This window comes from Lissotriton helveticus, chromosome 1_2, assembly GCF_964261635.1.
Source record: "Lissotriton helveticus chromosome 1_2, aLisHel1.1, whole genome shotgun sequence".
In the NCBI taxonomy this organism is placed as follows: Eukaryota; Metazoa; Chordata; class Amphibia; order Caudata; family Salamandridae; genus Lissotriton; species Lissotriton helveticus.
Window position 1 is genome coordinate 72543740 of NC_136058.1, and position 18480 is coordinate 72562219.

At 45.4% G+C, this 18480-nt stretch overlaps 1 protein-coding gene across 1 annotated transcript in view; it reads left to right on the plus strand.

Annotated features, from left to right (window-relative positions):
* The window catches only part of RPE65 (retinoid isomerohydrolase RPE65), a 148786-nt gene that overhangs the window by 111863 nt on the left and 18443 nt on the right, over window positions 1–18480 (plus strand). The window contains exons 10-12 of the mRNA XM_078673423.1: window positions 16563–16677; window positions 16763–16857; window positions 16961–17072. Of these exons, the coding sequence (XP_078529549.1) occupies window positions 16563–16677; window positions 16763–16857; window positions 16961–17072 (322 nt within the window). The remainder of the gene's footprint in view (window positions 1–16562; window positions 16678–16762; window positions 16858–16960; window positions 17073–18480) is intronic.

Consider the following 18480-nt stretch of genomic DNA (forward strand, 5'->3'; position numbering starts at 1 on the left):
TTACATGGTGCAGTGAGCTAAAAAAAAGGTGATGGATCAAGACCTGATCTTTTGACTGGGTAGGAGTGTTCTGCTTAATTCAGATACTCTGTCCATCACCACCCCCTTTATGAATCGTTTTGGCCACCACAAGTGTGGAAGGGTATGCTCAGATGTGAGTCCCTTGCTCACTGCACCATCAGGATTCAAGCAAGCCGGGCCGAAGACGGCTGTAATGCCAGAAACCGGTCCCCGGAAGCTTGTTTCCTTTCCAGTAAAGAATTGGCTTGGTAGTTTGGTCTGCCCTGTTCCCATGATGCACTGGGCCAGGGTCAGACTAATTTGCATGTGGCCAGGTTCTGAGCTGGGATGGTGCAGTGAGCTAAAAAACGGTGATGGATCAAGCCCTGATCTTTTGACTGGGTAGGAGTGTTCTGCTTAATTCAGATACTCTGTCCATCACCACCCCCTTTATGAATCTTACTAGTTTACATCAACATTTTAAATATATGGTCTCATTTGGGTGTGTAGTTGCAAGATTGGTGGCGCTCTATTTGATCAGACTAGACTTCATAGTTTGTCCCTAATTAGTTTGTCCCTAATTCCTAATTATAAGAGCTGTAAATAATTCTCATCTTTGGTAACTGCTGTTAGTATACATATCAATATATCAGAGGGAAAAAGCCCGGTAAATACAGGGATATGTGGGTGTTAATCCCCAAAATCTGAGTATTATTCCCCTTGTCGGGGAAAATCTTGTAATAGGCGTGATAAATAACACGCTGCACTGTATTATTATTTATCGGGTCCAATAAATATTGCACCTCACACACAGCTAGTAGGGCCTTAGTTGGTGATGCATTGGGAGTATCCCAAATATTTTACAAAGCAGCTAAGGCAAAATAACAACACATCCAAGCCCATCCCTGATAGATAATTGGTGCACACCCTGATAAGCACCTGCTGCAAAAACAGAAAGAACACTCAAAGTAAATCAGGAGATACTCATACAAAAAGTCCAAAGCATTGTAGTTTCACACAATGAGAGCAGTAGTTTATTCTTAGTTTTTCTTTATTTGGATTTTGTGCCTAAAAACTACAGCCACATCCAACAGATTGCATTGTAGAAGTAAGTTCTTCAGAGCATTAGTGTGTTCATTGGTCTCCTTAATTCCAGCCCACCATAGGGCACAGACTTTCCGGACAATTATAGTGAATGTTCATCTGACTTTTGGTCATAAGACAAATTATGGATATCCGAATCCATGGCCCACACTGATTGTCACAGATGGTGTTTGACAGTTTTCTAATCATTAATAGGCTTAACGTACTTATTTTTAAACCCGCCAAGGGTCCCCTCTTAATAAGGTAATTGATAACAGAGTTGTCTTTAGACAATTTTAATCCCTACCAGGGTCCCTGAAAATTCACATCAAAGTGCTCCCTCCAAAAGAGAGGCTGAGCCCACCGTTGGTGGTACTGAACCTACTTGGTCTGGACTTCATGATCCAGCAAGCTGCACTATTTTGTATGGGTGAGAATTGCTTTTAAAAAGAAAAGGATATTACATGTTTAGTGAAGTAGATATAGGAACCCATTTATCCTGTAGGGGCAGGTGGGTGACCTATTTGTGAATGTCAACATCACATGCCTACTGACAATTCTCCTTTTATGTAGAAACTTAAAGTTGATAGATTAAAACAAATGTCAAACATGTATGAGTAGACCAACACTTCAATCTTTTTCTTCTATACAGATTTAGGGTTTTAGATTTAGTTATTGCTGAACCTGGCCCTCTCTCGGGATCACCCCCAAACTTTTTGTCTTCAACCCTCCAGTTTTCTGAGCCCGTTTTTGTTGGCTTATAAGACTCTGTGCTCTTTACCATGGCTAACCAGTGCTAAAATATGTGCGCTCACTCCTCTAAACATTGTAGGATTGGTTTACACCTAATTGGCATATTTAATTTACTTATACGTCCCTAGTAAAGTGTTATACCAAATACCCAGGGCTGGTAAATTAAATGCTACTAGTGGGCCATCAGCACATATTGTGCCACCCACTTAAGAAGCCCTTTAAAAACATGTCCCAAGGGTGCCATTGCAGACTGTGTGTGCAGTTTCAAACTGTTTTTCAGACCTGGCAAAATAAACTTTTTGCCATGCCTAAACTTTCCTTTTTAATACATATGCCACCCCATAGTAGGCCCTAAACAGCCCATAGAGCAGGATGCAGCATATTTAAAACATTGGACATGTACTTTTATGGGTTACATGTCCTGGTAGTGAAAAACTCTTACATTAATCTTTCCTTACATCAAGGCATACCTCTCCCATAGGATAACCTTGGGTTACCTTTTTACATTTAATAAGTGATAACTTTTGTTTGGGAGTAGGTAGGAATATCAGGTTTGGTGTCTGGGAAATTATCGAAGACCCTCCTAAATGGTAAATTTGGCTTTTTAGTCACAATTCTGAAAATGGCACTTTAAGAACATTGCCATTTTCTTGTCCTAATCATTAGGTGACTGCAGCCTGTTACTGTGTTACATTACTAGATGTAGTTGCCATTTGGGCCTTGGCCACACAATAGAGGGTCTCGTGTTAGCAGGATGGGTCATCCTAACTTGATGAAAAGGAAAGTGCTGTCACTTGTCACACTTGTACTTCAGAGACACTGCCTCTACTCACACACAAAGAACTACATACTAGCCTATCATGCCTGCAGACAGACTGGGCCCAGGAGAGGGAGGTAGGACATTCCAGACACCTCTGTTGGAGGAAACCCCCAGAAGCTTCTCCAATTTCTAATCTAGCACCTGGTATAAAAATGTGGCCTCACTTGCTGTCTGAGAAGGAAGACACCTACTCCCTTCATCTCAGGCTGAGTGACTTCAAGGGTCAGCTGACTGACACCCTGTTCGGAGCTACAGGGATGCAACAAGCTCCATAGGCCTCCCTGCAACTGCCTAGCTGACCTGCTGCACTGAACCTGCCTGAGCCCTGCTCACTTCTGTTAGAGTGAATTCCTGATCCCCAAGCTGTGTCTCCCCAAGCCATATATTAAAATTGTAATCAACAGCAATAACAAATTGTACAGATATATATTTCTGGTCACCCTTGACAAACCGAGGAAAAAGCGGGCCCTCCAAACAACGTGTTAGGATATGTTATGATATTTATAAGTGCATGGGTGCCCCAGCAACTGGCCGTGCCAGCGCTAACTGTCTAGTATAGTGGGAAGCAGAGGTGGCTAGTAATTGGAGAATAACCAAGTCTTCGCAGTCCTTCTAAAAACCCAGTGGTCAGAGATGCTTTGGATAGAATGAGGTAGAGAGTTCCAAAGGGCAGACGCCAGTCCCTTGAACGAGCGGCCACCTGCTCTAGCCCTGCGTACCCAAGGCACTTGGGCCATATACGGATCCGCTGAGCGCAGGTGGGTACATAGGGAGAGCACAAAGCACTTGGAATCCCAGGACAGAGGCCCAAAAAGATTTTATAGACATTACAGAGAACTTTAAAATAGATTCTGTCTGCCGTTGGCAGCCGTGTCTTATTACCAACTCTTTATTGCCAGCAACTCTCCGATCACTAGTGTGTTTTGGCTTCCATCAGCCTGTCTCAAAGTGTGTATGTGTATTTGTTTTGCTATTAACTTTGGCACAGTTTGACAGATCATCAGGAAATTTTCGAACCAGTTTGCAACTCAGTTCAGCTGCTGTGTGGAAAGTGTTGGGGTGATTCGGCAAGCGGGGGCTGCAAAAAATGGGAGGTCCCCATGCAATTTCCCATATGGATTTTAGACACGAATACAGTCCAAACTGCTGAATGTAATTACACCAAGTTTGGCAGAAAGCTAGACCTTGGTCCAGATAAATCTCGTCTAGTTTTGGTGTAAGTCCATTCAGTAGTTTGGAAGTTATTAAAAAAATGATTTATGTATATCTAGGGGCATGGAGGGTCCACAGATCCAACAGATCTCATGCTGAGATCTAATTGGCTGCCACTGATTCCACCAGGAAGTGGTGGAAGCACCTTGTGACTCAGCCCCAGTTCCAAGTAAAAAAGAAACACGAGGGGGCAGGATAGGAATACTGTCACCCCCTAGAACTGGTTGTGGGGTCTCACAAGGGACCACGCCAGGGGCCCAAAGTGTTTTTTGTGTGTAAATTTGTAGAGTATCCACAGTGAAAAAATCATACCAAGCGCAGTCTCACACACTTGTTTTTTTTTGTCTCCCCCCCCCCCCATCCCCCGGGTGTCCAGGTCCTGGGGGGGATATTGTTTATATTAATATAGAGGAGGTGATGCACCTGGCCCCCTTCCCCAGGCCCCCTTGTCCTGTGGCCTCACCCCACTCAACGCCCGATGTTGAGGAGGCAAGGGGCCTTATTAAAAGTAACTGACATCCGACATTTCTGAACAGTGGGCAAAACCTTTCTGGTAATCACTAACACTCACAGGAATATGTAGTTGTAGCTGCCTCAAGATAACATCACATTCCCAGAGAGATGGTTACTTCTCTGCAGAGTTCTCCATAGTTGAATAGGATGCTCTATGCAAATGTGCTTTTCTTCTCTGCAGGGAAAATATTTTCCCCGAGGAGAAACCCCTAAATATGTGATCCTTTTCAGGTTAGAAAAGGGGAAGGAGGGCAATATGTGATTTTCAACAAACAGCTGTGTTTCTGGGTGATCATAAACCTGCACCCATATTTTGGAATGCCCAAGTCCTATTTCCTTAGTGGGATTTGCAGGTGTAGAGAATTTGCAGATAGTAGTGCACACACAAATGGTCTATGGTCTATGAATAAACTATGAATTCCTGGCAGGCATAGGTAAGGTATATTCAGTCGAAAACAAAATTCAATACATAATTTACTTTTCTGGATAAATCTCAATAAGTTGTATCCTTTAATTGTGAATTGGGGTTTCTTTTCTTTAGCAAGGAATTGATTTAATATGGTTTCCTTTTAATACAGGCTCCTTGTCCTTTGTTTAGAAGTAAACATTTTTTTAAACTGTGTTTTATTGGATTAAATCAAATTAATAAAGAACACAAGAACAGACAGTGTGGGAATTGCAGCGTCGTACATAGTGCATGACAGATACAGAGTAGAAGCGGCTCACACATAATCATTATGCAGTAATCAAGTGCGAGGGTAACTGCCAGGTCATAACAATCAATAAAGTTAGATAACCAAGACCACAAGTCAGTTATAAACAAGAAAGCACCTTTACACACTTGGTCATCATAAACTTAGCCAGAGTGACAACCATCAATACAGTCAGTCCTCTGTTTCAGAACTGCCCTCAGACCCTGAATCACTGTCATTCAGGAACATGCCCAGTAATTGAGCTCATAAAAGTATTCCATCAGCTGTCCCTTTATCCGTACGTGACACTCTCAAGTGGTGCCCTTCTGCCACTCCCCATTCCAGGAAGTCTCGCAGCCATTGATCTAGTAGCAGGGCTCTAGTAGACTTCCACCCAATGACACAACACCACTTCGCCAATACCAGGGCCAATTGGGCAACCTTGTAAGGAATTTTACGCCCCTTGGGTCGAGCCACCACACCCAATAAGCAAGTTGCAGCTCCAAGGGTTCCTAATCCCAGTGGCTGTTCCTCTGTGTGGTACCACTTGTCCCCACTATTCCTGGACCTGCCCACATTCCCACACCAAGTATAGGATTGTAGAATGTGGCACCTATCTCCCCGCAGTGCACACACTTCGCTCCTTTAGTAGGATCTTTTTTATTCTGGTTATATGGCGAAACATAGGAGTGATGCAGAAAATGGAAGTGAAGTAGCTTCAATCTATTATTGCAGGACATGGTACGCACCAGCTTGGTTGCCCTCACCCAATCGGATCAGTCCCAAATCCTTCTTCCAGGGCCCCCGTCCTAGGAATTGTCGATGTTGCATGTCGTTCTTAAGGGCCTTGTAGAAAAGAGTGATTAGGTGGTGTCCTTCTCCCCCACCCAATAAGACCATCAAAAACCCCAGAGGGATGCGGTGCCGCAGGGAAGTCCGTCCAGAGCTCCCTTGCTACCCTCTCCAGCTTAGCATAATACAAAATATAAGCCCGTCTAATCTCAAAAGAGTCCTGAGTATCCTGGAAAGTGATAAAGGTATCTCCATGGTATAAATTACCCGCTGCCATGCTCCCTCCCCTCTCCATTGTGACATAGACATGTCTATGTTCCTAAAGACAGCCAGATCCCACAACCGTAACTCCCAACTGAAGTGAGCTTTATGGATAACCCTGTGGACTACCCTTTCCCAGAGCTCCGTCATGGTTTTGATCAGATATGGGACTGGATTTTCTGACATATCCCTCTGCCTCAATATCTGTGGCAAGATATCATCTCCTCCTATCTCAGATCTCAGCAACCGTTTGTCCCATTGTCAGACTCTGTGAGCCATCTGGCTGCATGCTGCAAAAGTGCAGCGTATTAGTAAAACTGTATGTCTGGGACAGCTAAACCTCCATCCTCCAAGTCCCTCTTGATTATAGCAAGCGCACCCTGCTGCATTTACCCGCTCACATGGGAGTCTCCAGCAGGCTATTAAGCCTGCGGAAAAAGGTTTTGAACAAGGTACAAACAGCGATCTAGGCTCCCCCAAGAGCCTAGATCCCTACGCAGCAGCAGTGCGAAGGTTTCGACTGCTAGCGTAAATAGAAGGGTAGAAGGGGGGCACCCCTGACATGTACCCCTGCCCATCGAACAGGCTTGAGAGAGTTCACCACCCACCCTAATTCACATGGAAGACTCAGTATAAAGGAATTGTATCTAGGCACAAACCCTATGCCCTTCAGCACAGTCATTAAATAAGCCCACTCCTCAGTGTCAAACACCTTTTCAAGATCAAGGTAAACCAGAGCCATCTCCCTGTCTCCATCCAAGGAATTATGCAGCATGTGGGCCACTCAACGTAAAGCATAAAGCTGCATTGATTCTCGTGAACTAATTCTCGGACCACTCCCCGTAGTCTAGGAGGCAGTGTTTTCTACAATATTTTAAGATGTGAATTAAGCATAGTGAGGGGCTAGTAGGCAGAGGGTCTGCTGGGTCTCCCCTGGCTTCAATATCAGACACACCATCTCCTCTCACATAGTCGTGGGAGGAGCTACTTTTCCCGTGCCTTCATATAAACCTCCAGTAATTTCTCCTTGAGGACAGAGGTTTAAGTATGATAGAATTCCGCCTGGAACCCTGCCAGGGACTTTGGATCTATTAAGTGCCTTCACAGCGGCCCCCACCTCCTCCAAGGAAAGATTATTCTCCAGCTCCTGCATGCCTCAATCCGTAACTGGAGAAGTCTCACCCCAGGCAAGAACCTATCCGTCCCTCCCTCAGTGTCCGGCGGACTAGCCCTGTACACCAATTTAAAGTGATCCAGCAGGGTCAATAGTATTTCCTGTCTCTGGGTGCATAACTGAACCTGGCATTCCGTATGTGAAAGATAGGGGGTAGCTCTGTTTCATGCCTCAGGACCTATGCCAGGAGCTTACCAGATGTATCTCCCTCTCTATGCAACACCTGATGGTAGGATTTAAGGACAGTGTTATCCAGTATTTCCCAGAGCAAATGCAGTTGTCTATGTACCGCTAAAGCCATCTCACATCGGATGAGTGAACCTCCTGCTTCTGGAGATCAGCCAGCCAGTTGTGTACGACAGACACCCCTGATACATTCTCTCCTAACCACTGCCTTCAGTGCCTCCCAGTCTATCGCATTAGCATTCATAGTTCCCCAGTTCATAGTTAGGTGATTCTACAGTGCAGTCTGCAAGTCCACCCTGCAAGTCACGTCTGTGAGGAGCTCAAAAAGCATATGCAACCTCCTGAACCCACTCTGCCATCCTCCCCTATCCAGAGTCAGCAATGTCGGACATGATCAGAGAGGAATATGAACAAATGTTTCGCTTCAGCCAGCCGAGAATGATCCAGATCCCCCACCAAGAAACTGTCCAAGTGGCTGAAGGTGTTGTGAGTCCAGAAATGACAGGTGTATTCACTTACACCTGGGTGCAATGTTCGCTACCCATCCAGGAGACCCAGATTATGCATCACCCTCCTCAGTGAGCCCATCATTAATGGCTTAGTGCCGTCTTTGGGGGGGATAATGGTCCTCAACCCCATGCAAAATACAAAATGTCCAGCCCAGATCACTGAAGTGCCCACACTACCCCCTAACAAGTCCTGCATCCCTTCAAGGAAGAGTCGGTCGTCAACATTGTGGGAGTACGAGTTGAGTTTTGTGAGCTCTTTTGCATCTAAAGTGCCCTGTAACAGAACATAACACCCTTCCACATCCGCTTTGCTATAGATGTACTTATAGGGAACTCCAGGAGCAAGCTAGATTACAACCCCCTGGCATAGGAGGAGTAAAAGGCAGAGAAATGTTGAGCCCTCAATTTCTCATTGAGCTTCTGTATTTCTTCCATCAGGCGATTTCTCCTGGAGACAAGCAATCTGACTGTTATGGTGTTTAAGAAACGAGTGGACCCTATACCACGTGGAGTAACCTAGTAGCCCATGAACATTGCACGTAATAATATTGGTTTCATCAGCCATAGACATAGCAAGTACCTGGACAAAACCCCCTTAACACCTGCCCCAGGAACACCACCTTAAAAGCTGCCAAACAAGAAAGTACTTGCTCTGTCGAGATTCCCACACCTCAATAACAACCAACAAACACCCCTAAACAGTGGGATCAATTAGCAATCCCCCCCACCCCAGATATGCAGCTTATCAACAAAGATGCCACACTGCGAATCCCATTGAGCTCTTGCTGCCAGGAGCCACAGCCTAACCCCACCCCCCAACTATTGCCTACCACAAGTGTGCAAAGGCTCCCCATCAAAAACCTGGCCCACACACAGAATACATACCTTTATAGGAGCAAGCCAGAGCTTACCATACTTCGGCAAATGTTATTATGCAATCAAACAGACACATATATGCGGACCCCCACCAGGAACATATACAGCGGGCAATGAAAGAAAAAGTACATAGTAAGACCCCCCTGCATAAAAAAAAGAAAGGACATTAGTCTGTACCTGCGGAGACTAGAACATCATTACATGCCACTTCATGTCAGACTATCATTCTTCATCGAAACTTCCTCCTGTAATACCAAGGTCCCTCGCCCCCCTCCCCCGACTCCATTTGCTGGTCCAGCAGGGCCAGAGGCCCATTGTCCTGAATCTCCACCCTGGCAGGATCACTCCTTTCTGGGGATCGTCAGCCCGCAATCTCAGGCCCCCCACCTGCTCTGTAGTTGGAACCCTCCAGAGTGGGTGACCTCTGGCTTCCAGTCCTCCCGGTGTCAGCACGATCCCTGGGAACTTATCCCAAACACCAGCCAGCACCACACATCATCAGGATGGCCAAAAAGTGTGACTTGCTGCCTGCTAGAACCCACAGCCTAACCGGGTACAAAAGCATGTAGCGAAGACCCATTGAGCGCAGCTTGGCCTTGACCTCCAAGAACATCTTCCGTGGGCATTGTTGGTGTAATCCGGATAAATGGATATCCTCTGGTTCTCGAACCTGGCAGTGTCAGTGTCCCTGGCCGCCCTGAGAATACAGTCACGATCCTTGTAGTCTAAGATGTGCGCTATAATGGCCTGCAGTGGAGCCTCCGGGTGTGGCAGAGCCACGAACGCACAGTGAGCCCTCTCAATGGTGAACATGGCAGACAATCCAGAGAGCATGAGGGTGCCTTGAATCCAGGACTCGACAAAGTGTGTAGATGCTGTCCCCTCGGCTTGTTGCAGAAACTGCTCACTTTGCTGCTGGATACAAGCTAGCCTGGCGGATGAGGGGTGAAACCCTGATACCGGTCCCAGGATGCTTGTTTCTGGTCCAGGGAAGACCTGGGCTGGACTGTTCCCATGAGGTATCTCCTTGTGTTTGCTTTGTTCCCGAAACCCCAACAGGCGCACATTATTGCAGCACGACTGTCATTTAGCATCCTCCACCCTAGCCTCCAAGGCCCCCATCCGAGACGTGACCGCAGCGACCGGTTTCCACAAAGTGTCCACCTCGGTTTGAAGCTCCTCAATGGAACTCTTGGCAAGCCGGACTTTTTCCAAAACCTTGAGGAAGTCAGTGCGGAGAAGATTGACTTCAAGGGCCTCAGGGACGATTTTGTTCTCTAGAGACCAACAGAGAGCCCTCAATGGCCGCCAGCAACATAGCCGCCTCCGCAGGCGGCTCTGCATCCTGATCTCTCTGGCAAAGGTGTGCAATGTGCTACACTGTGAAGCAGGCAACGGGGTCGTATATTGCTTCATGTGGTTCCCCTGGGCTGCCCCCACTGGTTTGTCTCCCCATGTCCAAGCAGGAAGACAGCCGTTGTATGCACGCTGTACTTGGAGTCCCACCAGGCACAAACACTGGGGTCCCTTATGAGCTCCAAGGGGGGCTGCTGAATGAAGCCAAGACTAATCAGCGTTCCCAAGTGAGCCCCAACATGCACCAGTCCAGAAGGCCCAGACAACTATGTGCTGGCGGGGTAGCTAAGTGCCAAGCATCCAATATAGGCTCAATCATTTCAGGACGCTCAGCAGCCAGAACACACAGCTCAAGGAGACCCAGCTCAGCCTCACTCACTTACTTACTTCTGGGTCCGCTCTAGGGACCAGCAGGTAGTGCGCTCATCCTGTGCAGGTACAGCAGGGGACCCCTTACAACTCCTCCATACAGTGGCCCAACTGCCATCTGCCAAATGTGGGCTGAAGGGAGAGACTCCCTGCGGGCTGCCCACAAGTTGGTGTCGACTCCAGGATCACTGAGGCAACCGCTCGAAACAAGGGGAAAACAGGCAGATTGTTGTGTTGCTGGAGGGCAGTCTACAGAAGACGAACTGGAGGTTTTGAAGAACGGCTCGGGGTAATGAGTCAGTACGGTACTGGCCGATGAAGGTGTCGTACATATTGCCGCAGGATCTGAGCCCTCGTCTGGGCTGGAGCTCTTAGTCTCAGCGAGTCACCAGGCCCCATCGGGTCTCGCCGCACCTCGGGCCGCCCAAAGGAGAAGCAACCCCCACAAGGCACAGGCTCTGACTGCCCACACAGTCCAATTGACCCTTGCAGGTAACGGCCAGGCTTCATCTCCTCTGTCACCGGAGGCGACCCGCCACTCCCCAGGAGAAGTACCACTACCCCAGCAGCTCTGGATCACAGAGGTTGTTCTCCCCGCGGTCACCGGAGCACTGCCCCAGCTGCGTCTCTGGCCCTCAGAGTCCTCCATGCCATCCACGTGGGGTCCTGGGCAACCTAGCCCAACGTGCCACTACCTGCACACCAGAACCGGTACCAGGGTGCCGGAACCTTCCAGGTGTGCTCCCCACAAAGCAATGGGCAAAAGGCTCACTATAAAAAGCAGGATTCTGTAGGATAATCTGGGTCCGGTCAGGAGCCTCCTAGGAGCTAATCCTGTCAGCCATCTGGCGTGGCCACGCCTTCCATCTTGAAGTAAACATTACTCATAAAAAAAACCCTAAAAAATGCACATTTCCTTTGATTCTGCCTAATCTGGGGGAAAACACAGCAGAAACCGTAAACCAATGCACATTCCTTGCATGCAATGTATCCAGAAAACAATGGCTGTATAGAAGATGTTACTCTACAGTATACAGAAAAGTGCTGGACGAAATGCTTAAATTTGTCTCAGCCACTGGTAATTACTTGGACGCATCCCAGTCCATTGTTCTTTTGTGCACCATGCTACCTCAGTTTGGGAGTGGCCATATGCCAGTATGCCTTTGTCCTGCTGCAATGGGAACCATCTAGCCCAAACTGCCAGGCTAGGTAATCCCTGAACCAGAATGCAAGCAGCCCAGGACCGGTTTTGCCCTAATTAAGTCTCATCAGCCAGGTATAGCTTGATTCCAAAGATAGTGTGGCATGGCGTGCAGAGGATCAATAGACTTGGATGCCGACAATTCAGCAACCCCAGAGTGGACATATCCAGGAAGGCCGTTTCAATCTTTTCAGCCACCTTTGAACTTCTCTGTGCATCTGGCTTGTTCTTACTTCTGCCTACTCTTCTCACCACCTGACTTTAACTTTTCAAGAATTAAAGCAGAAATGTTGCTTTATTCAAAAACATCCAATAGGCAAGCGCAATTCACTGCTATTCTTTGTATACGTTTTAATTTGCCCTAACGAAACATACAGGGTAACAAAACATGGTTGCTTCAGAGATATATATTTGAAATGTGGATTATCAATAAACAAGAGCTGGCACAAACCCAGGAAAAACCAAAGACTTCCTGATGCGTCATTTTGTATTTCCATGGAGCAAACTTTGCGCTTCTTTACTATCGCGCCTCCTAATTTCTATTACTCAGATATGCTATCATCAACTGGAGAAAAAGTACTCTTACTGGGTCCTACCTATTAAACATGAAGTAGGGTCAAGCCCCACTGTTTCCTGCTGGTTATTCGTCTTCTGGTGCCTACCACCTATTGAGTTGACTTGGTTAGTTCTCCTTGCACTGCATGACTTTCAAACGATTTTTAGCCACAACTCGCCCCGTGCTTGATGCTTGTGATACTATTATGCCTAGTCACCATTCCTTCAGACGATCTGTTGTTCTAGCTACTAGACCCCTGAACAGAGAGCATATTTTCCCAAAGAAATTCTAAAAAATGTTAGGTGCATATGTAGCCTCCAGCATCACTAGATGCTCCCTCCAATAGGTTTCTGGCAGTTGCATGCTGCTCCAATGTTGCATTCTCTGCCACTTTCTCATGTTTTATTTTCTTTGCTGGAGTTTTATCCTTCGAAACAGGGGAGGGTTCTGGAGGCTGTGCCTTTCTTCACTGTGCTTTGCAGCCAGTCCTGCAAGAATCTCTTCCACCTTTCTCCCTCACAACCTGATATCATTCCTTCCTCCTTTTAAGGAAGATACATTAGCAACTGCCCTTCGACCAGTACTTTAAAATACTCCCTTTATTTAGGTCTCGCCTGAGCCAGCGCATGCGCTGCTCTGCGAGACATTTAGTAAGCGGGGTTTTAAAGTGCTACCAAAGGCTACCAGAGGCTACGGTTATGCACATGGGATACCCAAAGGTGAAATTGATGCTTGAAAGGTATTGCGCTGCGTGTTGTAGTGGGTCAGTGGCGAAGAACATACATGAACGTGCTGTGTTGCGCCAGTTGCGAAAGAGTGGCATGATTGAAGACATCGCGGTGTGGACAGGATTAGACCGGTGAACGTGACATGTTAAACACTAGCAAAGAGACGTGCTGGAACGGTTGCGATACGAGGTGGTAATGTGCACAGTGCAAAGAAATGATTACGACACCAAGCTCGAAAAAAATATATAGGTGAAAAGACTCATGCAAGACCGCGTGCAGGGAAGATACCAAGTCGGTTAAAACAAAACATACGATTAGATTATCTCACGTAAGCATCAATTTCACCTTTGGGTATCCCAGGGTTTAGCACATGATACATAACTCTCTTCACTAGTTTCCACGCATGCTTATGACGATTATGTATTACTTTTCTAATCTTTTGCCTTGAGACTACATGAGGTTCTTCTTTCTAAGACCCAGTACAATTGTTATTTTTGTCTACAGAATGTTCCCCTGATGAAGGGCAGAAGTCATGCCCGAAATGCATTGGGATCAATTATGAACGGAGATTAACATTGCTTTGAAGCATTGAAGCATATATCTGATCATTATGAACTTTATAATAGTGATGACTGTTTCAACAGAAGGAACTTTGATATGGACGGTTGGTGATTAAATCAATCGACAATTTACTTGGTTGCATGACAATTTTTATTTTTTTCACAACATAATTAAACCACATACTTGGTTTCTTACGCTGTGCACAGGGGGACAACTCCTATGCAGGGATTGCATTGGTGGATTCCTCTCGCTCTCCCATGCCTCAACGCACGCCGCTTCCCCATCACGGAGCGTGTCTCGCACGCGCTTTTCAAATGGAGACAGCAGCGCTACCGTGCCTGTCCCAACCATTCAGATCGGTGGCCGATGTTCTACGATGTAACACAGACATTGAGACAGCACCATAACCCAACCAGTTCCGCCTGGGAAGACCTGGCTGTCACTACCAGACTTGCGTGTCGCACTTAGGATTGGTTGAGGTGTTCTGAATGCTCCAATCATAGGTCAAGTTTCATTCCAGTACCTCCCAGTCGGCTCTCGGAATATGCTCGACTGTATGATTGGTTATTATGAAACCCGTAAGTGCCCAAATTACGAGCACATGATATCCATTAAAAGATCAACATCGATTTGGACGGCAGATGCTAAATTCATGGACGGTCCGTGTAAGTAGCGGACACGTGTTCAATTTGTTTGTTAGTGGTGGTAATCGTCCTAGTGCTGTGCTGTCCGCTGTAGGGTTGTTTGGGTGATGTCTCTCCTGCGGGTGGGGGTGCCTCCCGTCCCCAGGGTTCCCATGGGAGTCCCACCGAATGTTTAAGGATCTAATCTTACGTACGTGTGAGTATGAAAGGGGTAGGCCCTTAAAACTCAGGACCTGGGTCCGTTGGTCAGTACAAATGAGGATGGTCTGAGTATGGCAGATTTAATATACATATATATATAAATTCAGATAGGACCATGTTCACCTTAAAATTTAAACCAATCAAAAAGAGAATTTGATTATTTGTATTTCTTTCAGGCGTTTTATTCATTCATAGTCAAAATAGTGTCGAGCAATTTATGATAAAGACATGTAATTGTATCATCATTACATACTGTATTCGAAATCGGTGCTCTCTGTGAAAAGGGAAGGGTAAGTGAATAAGTGAGGGGGACAGAGTAAAGGTGTTGTGACATAAATAGTTGCATCCAAGTTAAAAATGAAAAAAAACCTCTACAACCAAGCTAATGGGCAAAGGTTCCCAATTTAACATCACACATAGATATATGAGAATACATCTCTCAATTTGCTCCTATGGTGTGTCAAGGAAAAACGGCGTATTTCTTACGTACAGCATAGATCTACACCTCTCGACTGTTTTGCTCCGCTCTTGACATACTAAATAGATATGTCAAATCAATTGTTTCATCATTTTAAAGCATGACCTTTTAAACTACATTTTAAATTGTAATTATTTTAATTAATAGTACTTTTTCTTTTAGATTTGACTGTCACTGTTTAATAATCGCTCGTGCTGATATTCTACCTAAAGCCAGATCGGTGTTCATTTATTCATGCATTCTTAGTCCAAGGTTTGTAAGACAATACTCAAAGCTGAGGCAGAGTGGATAAGTGATTCAGCTGCATATCTGCTTTTGGTGCTCTCTCTTGCTATTTGTTCCTGTAGCAGGGATATCAGACTGCTGTCCTTGGACTTGAAGTATGGAACACCCTGGTATTTCATATCGCCCATTTGCATTCCTGGCCTTTGGTTAGGCTTCAGTTAAAAAACCAGAATGTTCAGCAAAATTTGACAAACTTTCCCTAGTCTATTCGTTCATGTGTGTTTTTTTAATTATAAATGTTTTAGTTTGCACCCAGCTGCGACAAGAACGCTATGTGTGTGGGATATATATATTCTTGGATAATAAGTACAAACAGTAGGGTACAGTTTTTGTAACAGTAGAAACCTGGACTTCAAGCACTAGTCCACTATTCAAAATAATTACTAGATTCCTGAACAGGTTCGGATAGAGAGCATTTTGTGTTACGGCGTATGACATGATAGAGGATCTTAATCGGTGCCAGCTATTATTTAGTTGGCATAGCCAATAGGTCTCACCTTTGGGACCTTTTAAGTATTTAGTTATGCAGCACAATATCCTTACTGCAACAACATTAACTGTTGCATAGCTAAACACTTATAAAGTCCCAAAAGCGAGACCTATTGGCTATGCCAATGCTTGTTCTTTTAAGAGAGACATTTAATGATCCAATCAGGCTATGTATTTTTCTGGATCTATGCATACATTGTGATGTACAGGACGGATACTAGCAGATCATACTCTAGGGGCACATTATTTCAGGCTTTTGCTACAACCAATGAACATGCAAATTACCTCCCCTTTAGATCCATTATACCAAAATGTGTACTTCGTGAATAATCATGTACATTTGAAAATTCCGTCTGGATTTGGCGCAAGAGGTATGTCAGTGAGTATCCATGCTCTTGAGTTTAGAGTCTGTCTCCTCCTCAGGCAGGGCATAACACAGCCCTTGCAGCACAGAAGGCCCCCCTATTCAACAAAGCAATGAATATCTGTAAGCTATAGAAGACTCGAGGGCCCCTCACCTCATTCTGCAGGGGGCACATCATTTTGCGTTATGCCACTGTGCTGAAGAGTTTATAGCATCGACAGCATGGACTTCACTGTCTATTAAATAACCAATTGAAGCCACTTCACCGCTATGCAATATAACTGCACACTTTGTGGGAACCATCTTATGTTCACCTCAACTGCAGGGGAATGCCCTTGGTGTGGCCACAAAACGTAAATCAAACTGGGCAAGCAATACAAGTTGAAAGTGTGCACCAATCAAGTGAATTTACTTGAAAATGTTTTAATATGGTTCTTATAGTTGTATATTTTTTTCTAGGTTGACACAGGCAAAAATCTAGTCAACTTGCCTTACACAACAGCCACAGCAATTCTACGCAGTGATGAAACAATCTGGTTAGAACCGGAAGTTCTCTTTTCAGGACCCCGCCTAGGTAACTATTGTGAAATTTATGTAAAATCAAGTCAAAATGGTGAAAACTGTGAAAATAATCACTGTGTTTCCCTTTTACTTTTCAGCCTTTGAGTTTCCACAGATTAACTACAAGAAGTACGGGGGCAAGGATTACACCTTTGCATATGGCCTCGGATTGAATCACTTTGTTCCAGACAGGGTAAGTTTACAGAATATTATAATATTGGGGGACGATTTGTTGTCTAATAAAGTAATACAAGGTTTCATGACTCCTGACTCCTTTACCATCTGTTCATTTGCAGCTTTCTAAGCTGAATGTTAAAACAAAGGAAAGCTGGGTATGGCAGGAACCAGATTCATACCCTTCAGAACCCATCTTCGTTTCCCAACCAGATGCGATAGAAGAGGATGATGGTAAAATGTCTTCTTATGTAGCATAATTTAAATACATTTTCCATAAACGGTTTTTAGGTCTGCTGACAAAACACAAAAATAAGTCAACATCGACACAAAAGAAAGATTGCTCACTCCCAGCAAAAATTATTCTAACATTATTTAACATAGTGCTTCATGTCCTGCTTCTGCTGTTTCTAAGTGCTGTACATCACAGTTGATTGCAACTGCAGCTTATTTTGGAAAAAAAAGGATTTATTTAATTTCCAGATGGCGAAATACCCTTCCCTGCATTCCCCCCTCTTACCCAGGATGAGGACGTGAGGTGACATGAGGTTGAAGCTGAGTGCGTAGCTTAGCCGTGGGTCTGAGAAAGACTGTTTATAGCCGCTTGCACACCACCAAAGCCTGGGAAATCTGAACCTCTCACCCAATAAAAGCTTTTCCTCTTGTTACCTGCCAGTCTTTCCCAGTAAGAAACTATAAACTTAGGGATGACTCTCGGGCTGTGGATTCCTACATTGTGAAATGCCTATCAAATAGATTCTATTGGGCTTAAATTCGAGGCAAACAAAGAAATGGCGTAAATTAGAAGCATTGATAACGGGCACGCGTAATGGCCCGTAGACAGCCCCTTTTTTACTTAATTGATTGCTGCCTTTCTTAAGGCCTCCACCTCACTGTGCTAGAGAGCACGAGCTGGCTTTCCCGGGGTGGAACCAAGCAGCTGTGGCTATTAGTAAAGAACCACCGATCCAACATAACTCCAAAATAAAAATAAATGCTTTTTTTTGCCCTGCGGGAACTTCCTCTACCCCTAAGAGGCCAGGGCATTCCTACCGTGCCCCCTTCTCTTTTTAAAAAAACTTTTTTAGTGGGGACTTGGCTCAAGCCAAGTCCAAAGATGGCTGCCAACACTTTCTGGTTTGAAGTGTTGGCAGCCAATCAGATCTCAGCACAAGATTGCAAGGGTTTCTGAGCCTTTGCATCCCTATATATAATAATTTAAATTTCTTTTAATGACTGAACAAATTTACACCAAATCAGAAAAAGGCACTTCCCTGGACCAATATCCACCTTTCTGCCAAATTTTGTGTAATTTCATTCAGCAGTTCGGACTGTAGCAGTGTCTGAAGTTCCGATGGGAATTAAAATGGGGAAAACGCTTTTTGGTATTTCCCCTTATTTCTCAGCCCCCAATTAACGGAACACCACGAAAATTTCAAGACAGCAGATGAAGTGAGCGTATACATGTGTAAAAAACTTTCACTTTCATGTTAGCTGCTCCCCATGTGGAAAAGCAATGCCGGCTCCCGCAGGAGGCGGGGAGCCGGCTGGGACCGTGGGGGGGGGGGGGATTGTGGACCCCCCACTGTCCCCAAGGAGAGGCCTGGCCCCTGGGAATGGGGTCCCCGGGGCCAGAAGTGAC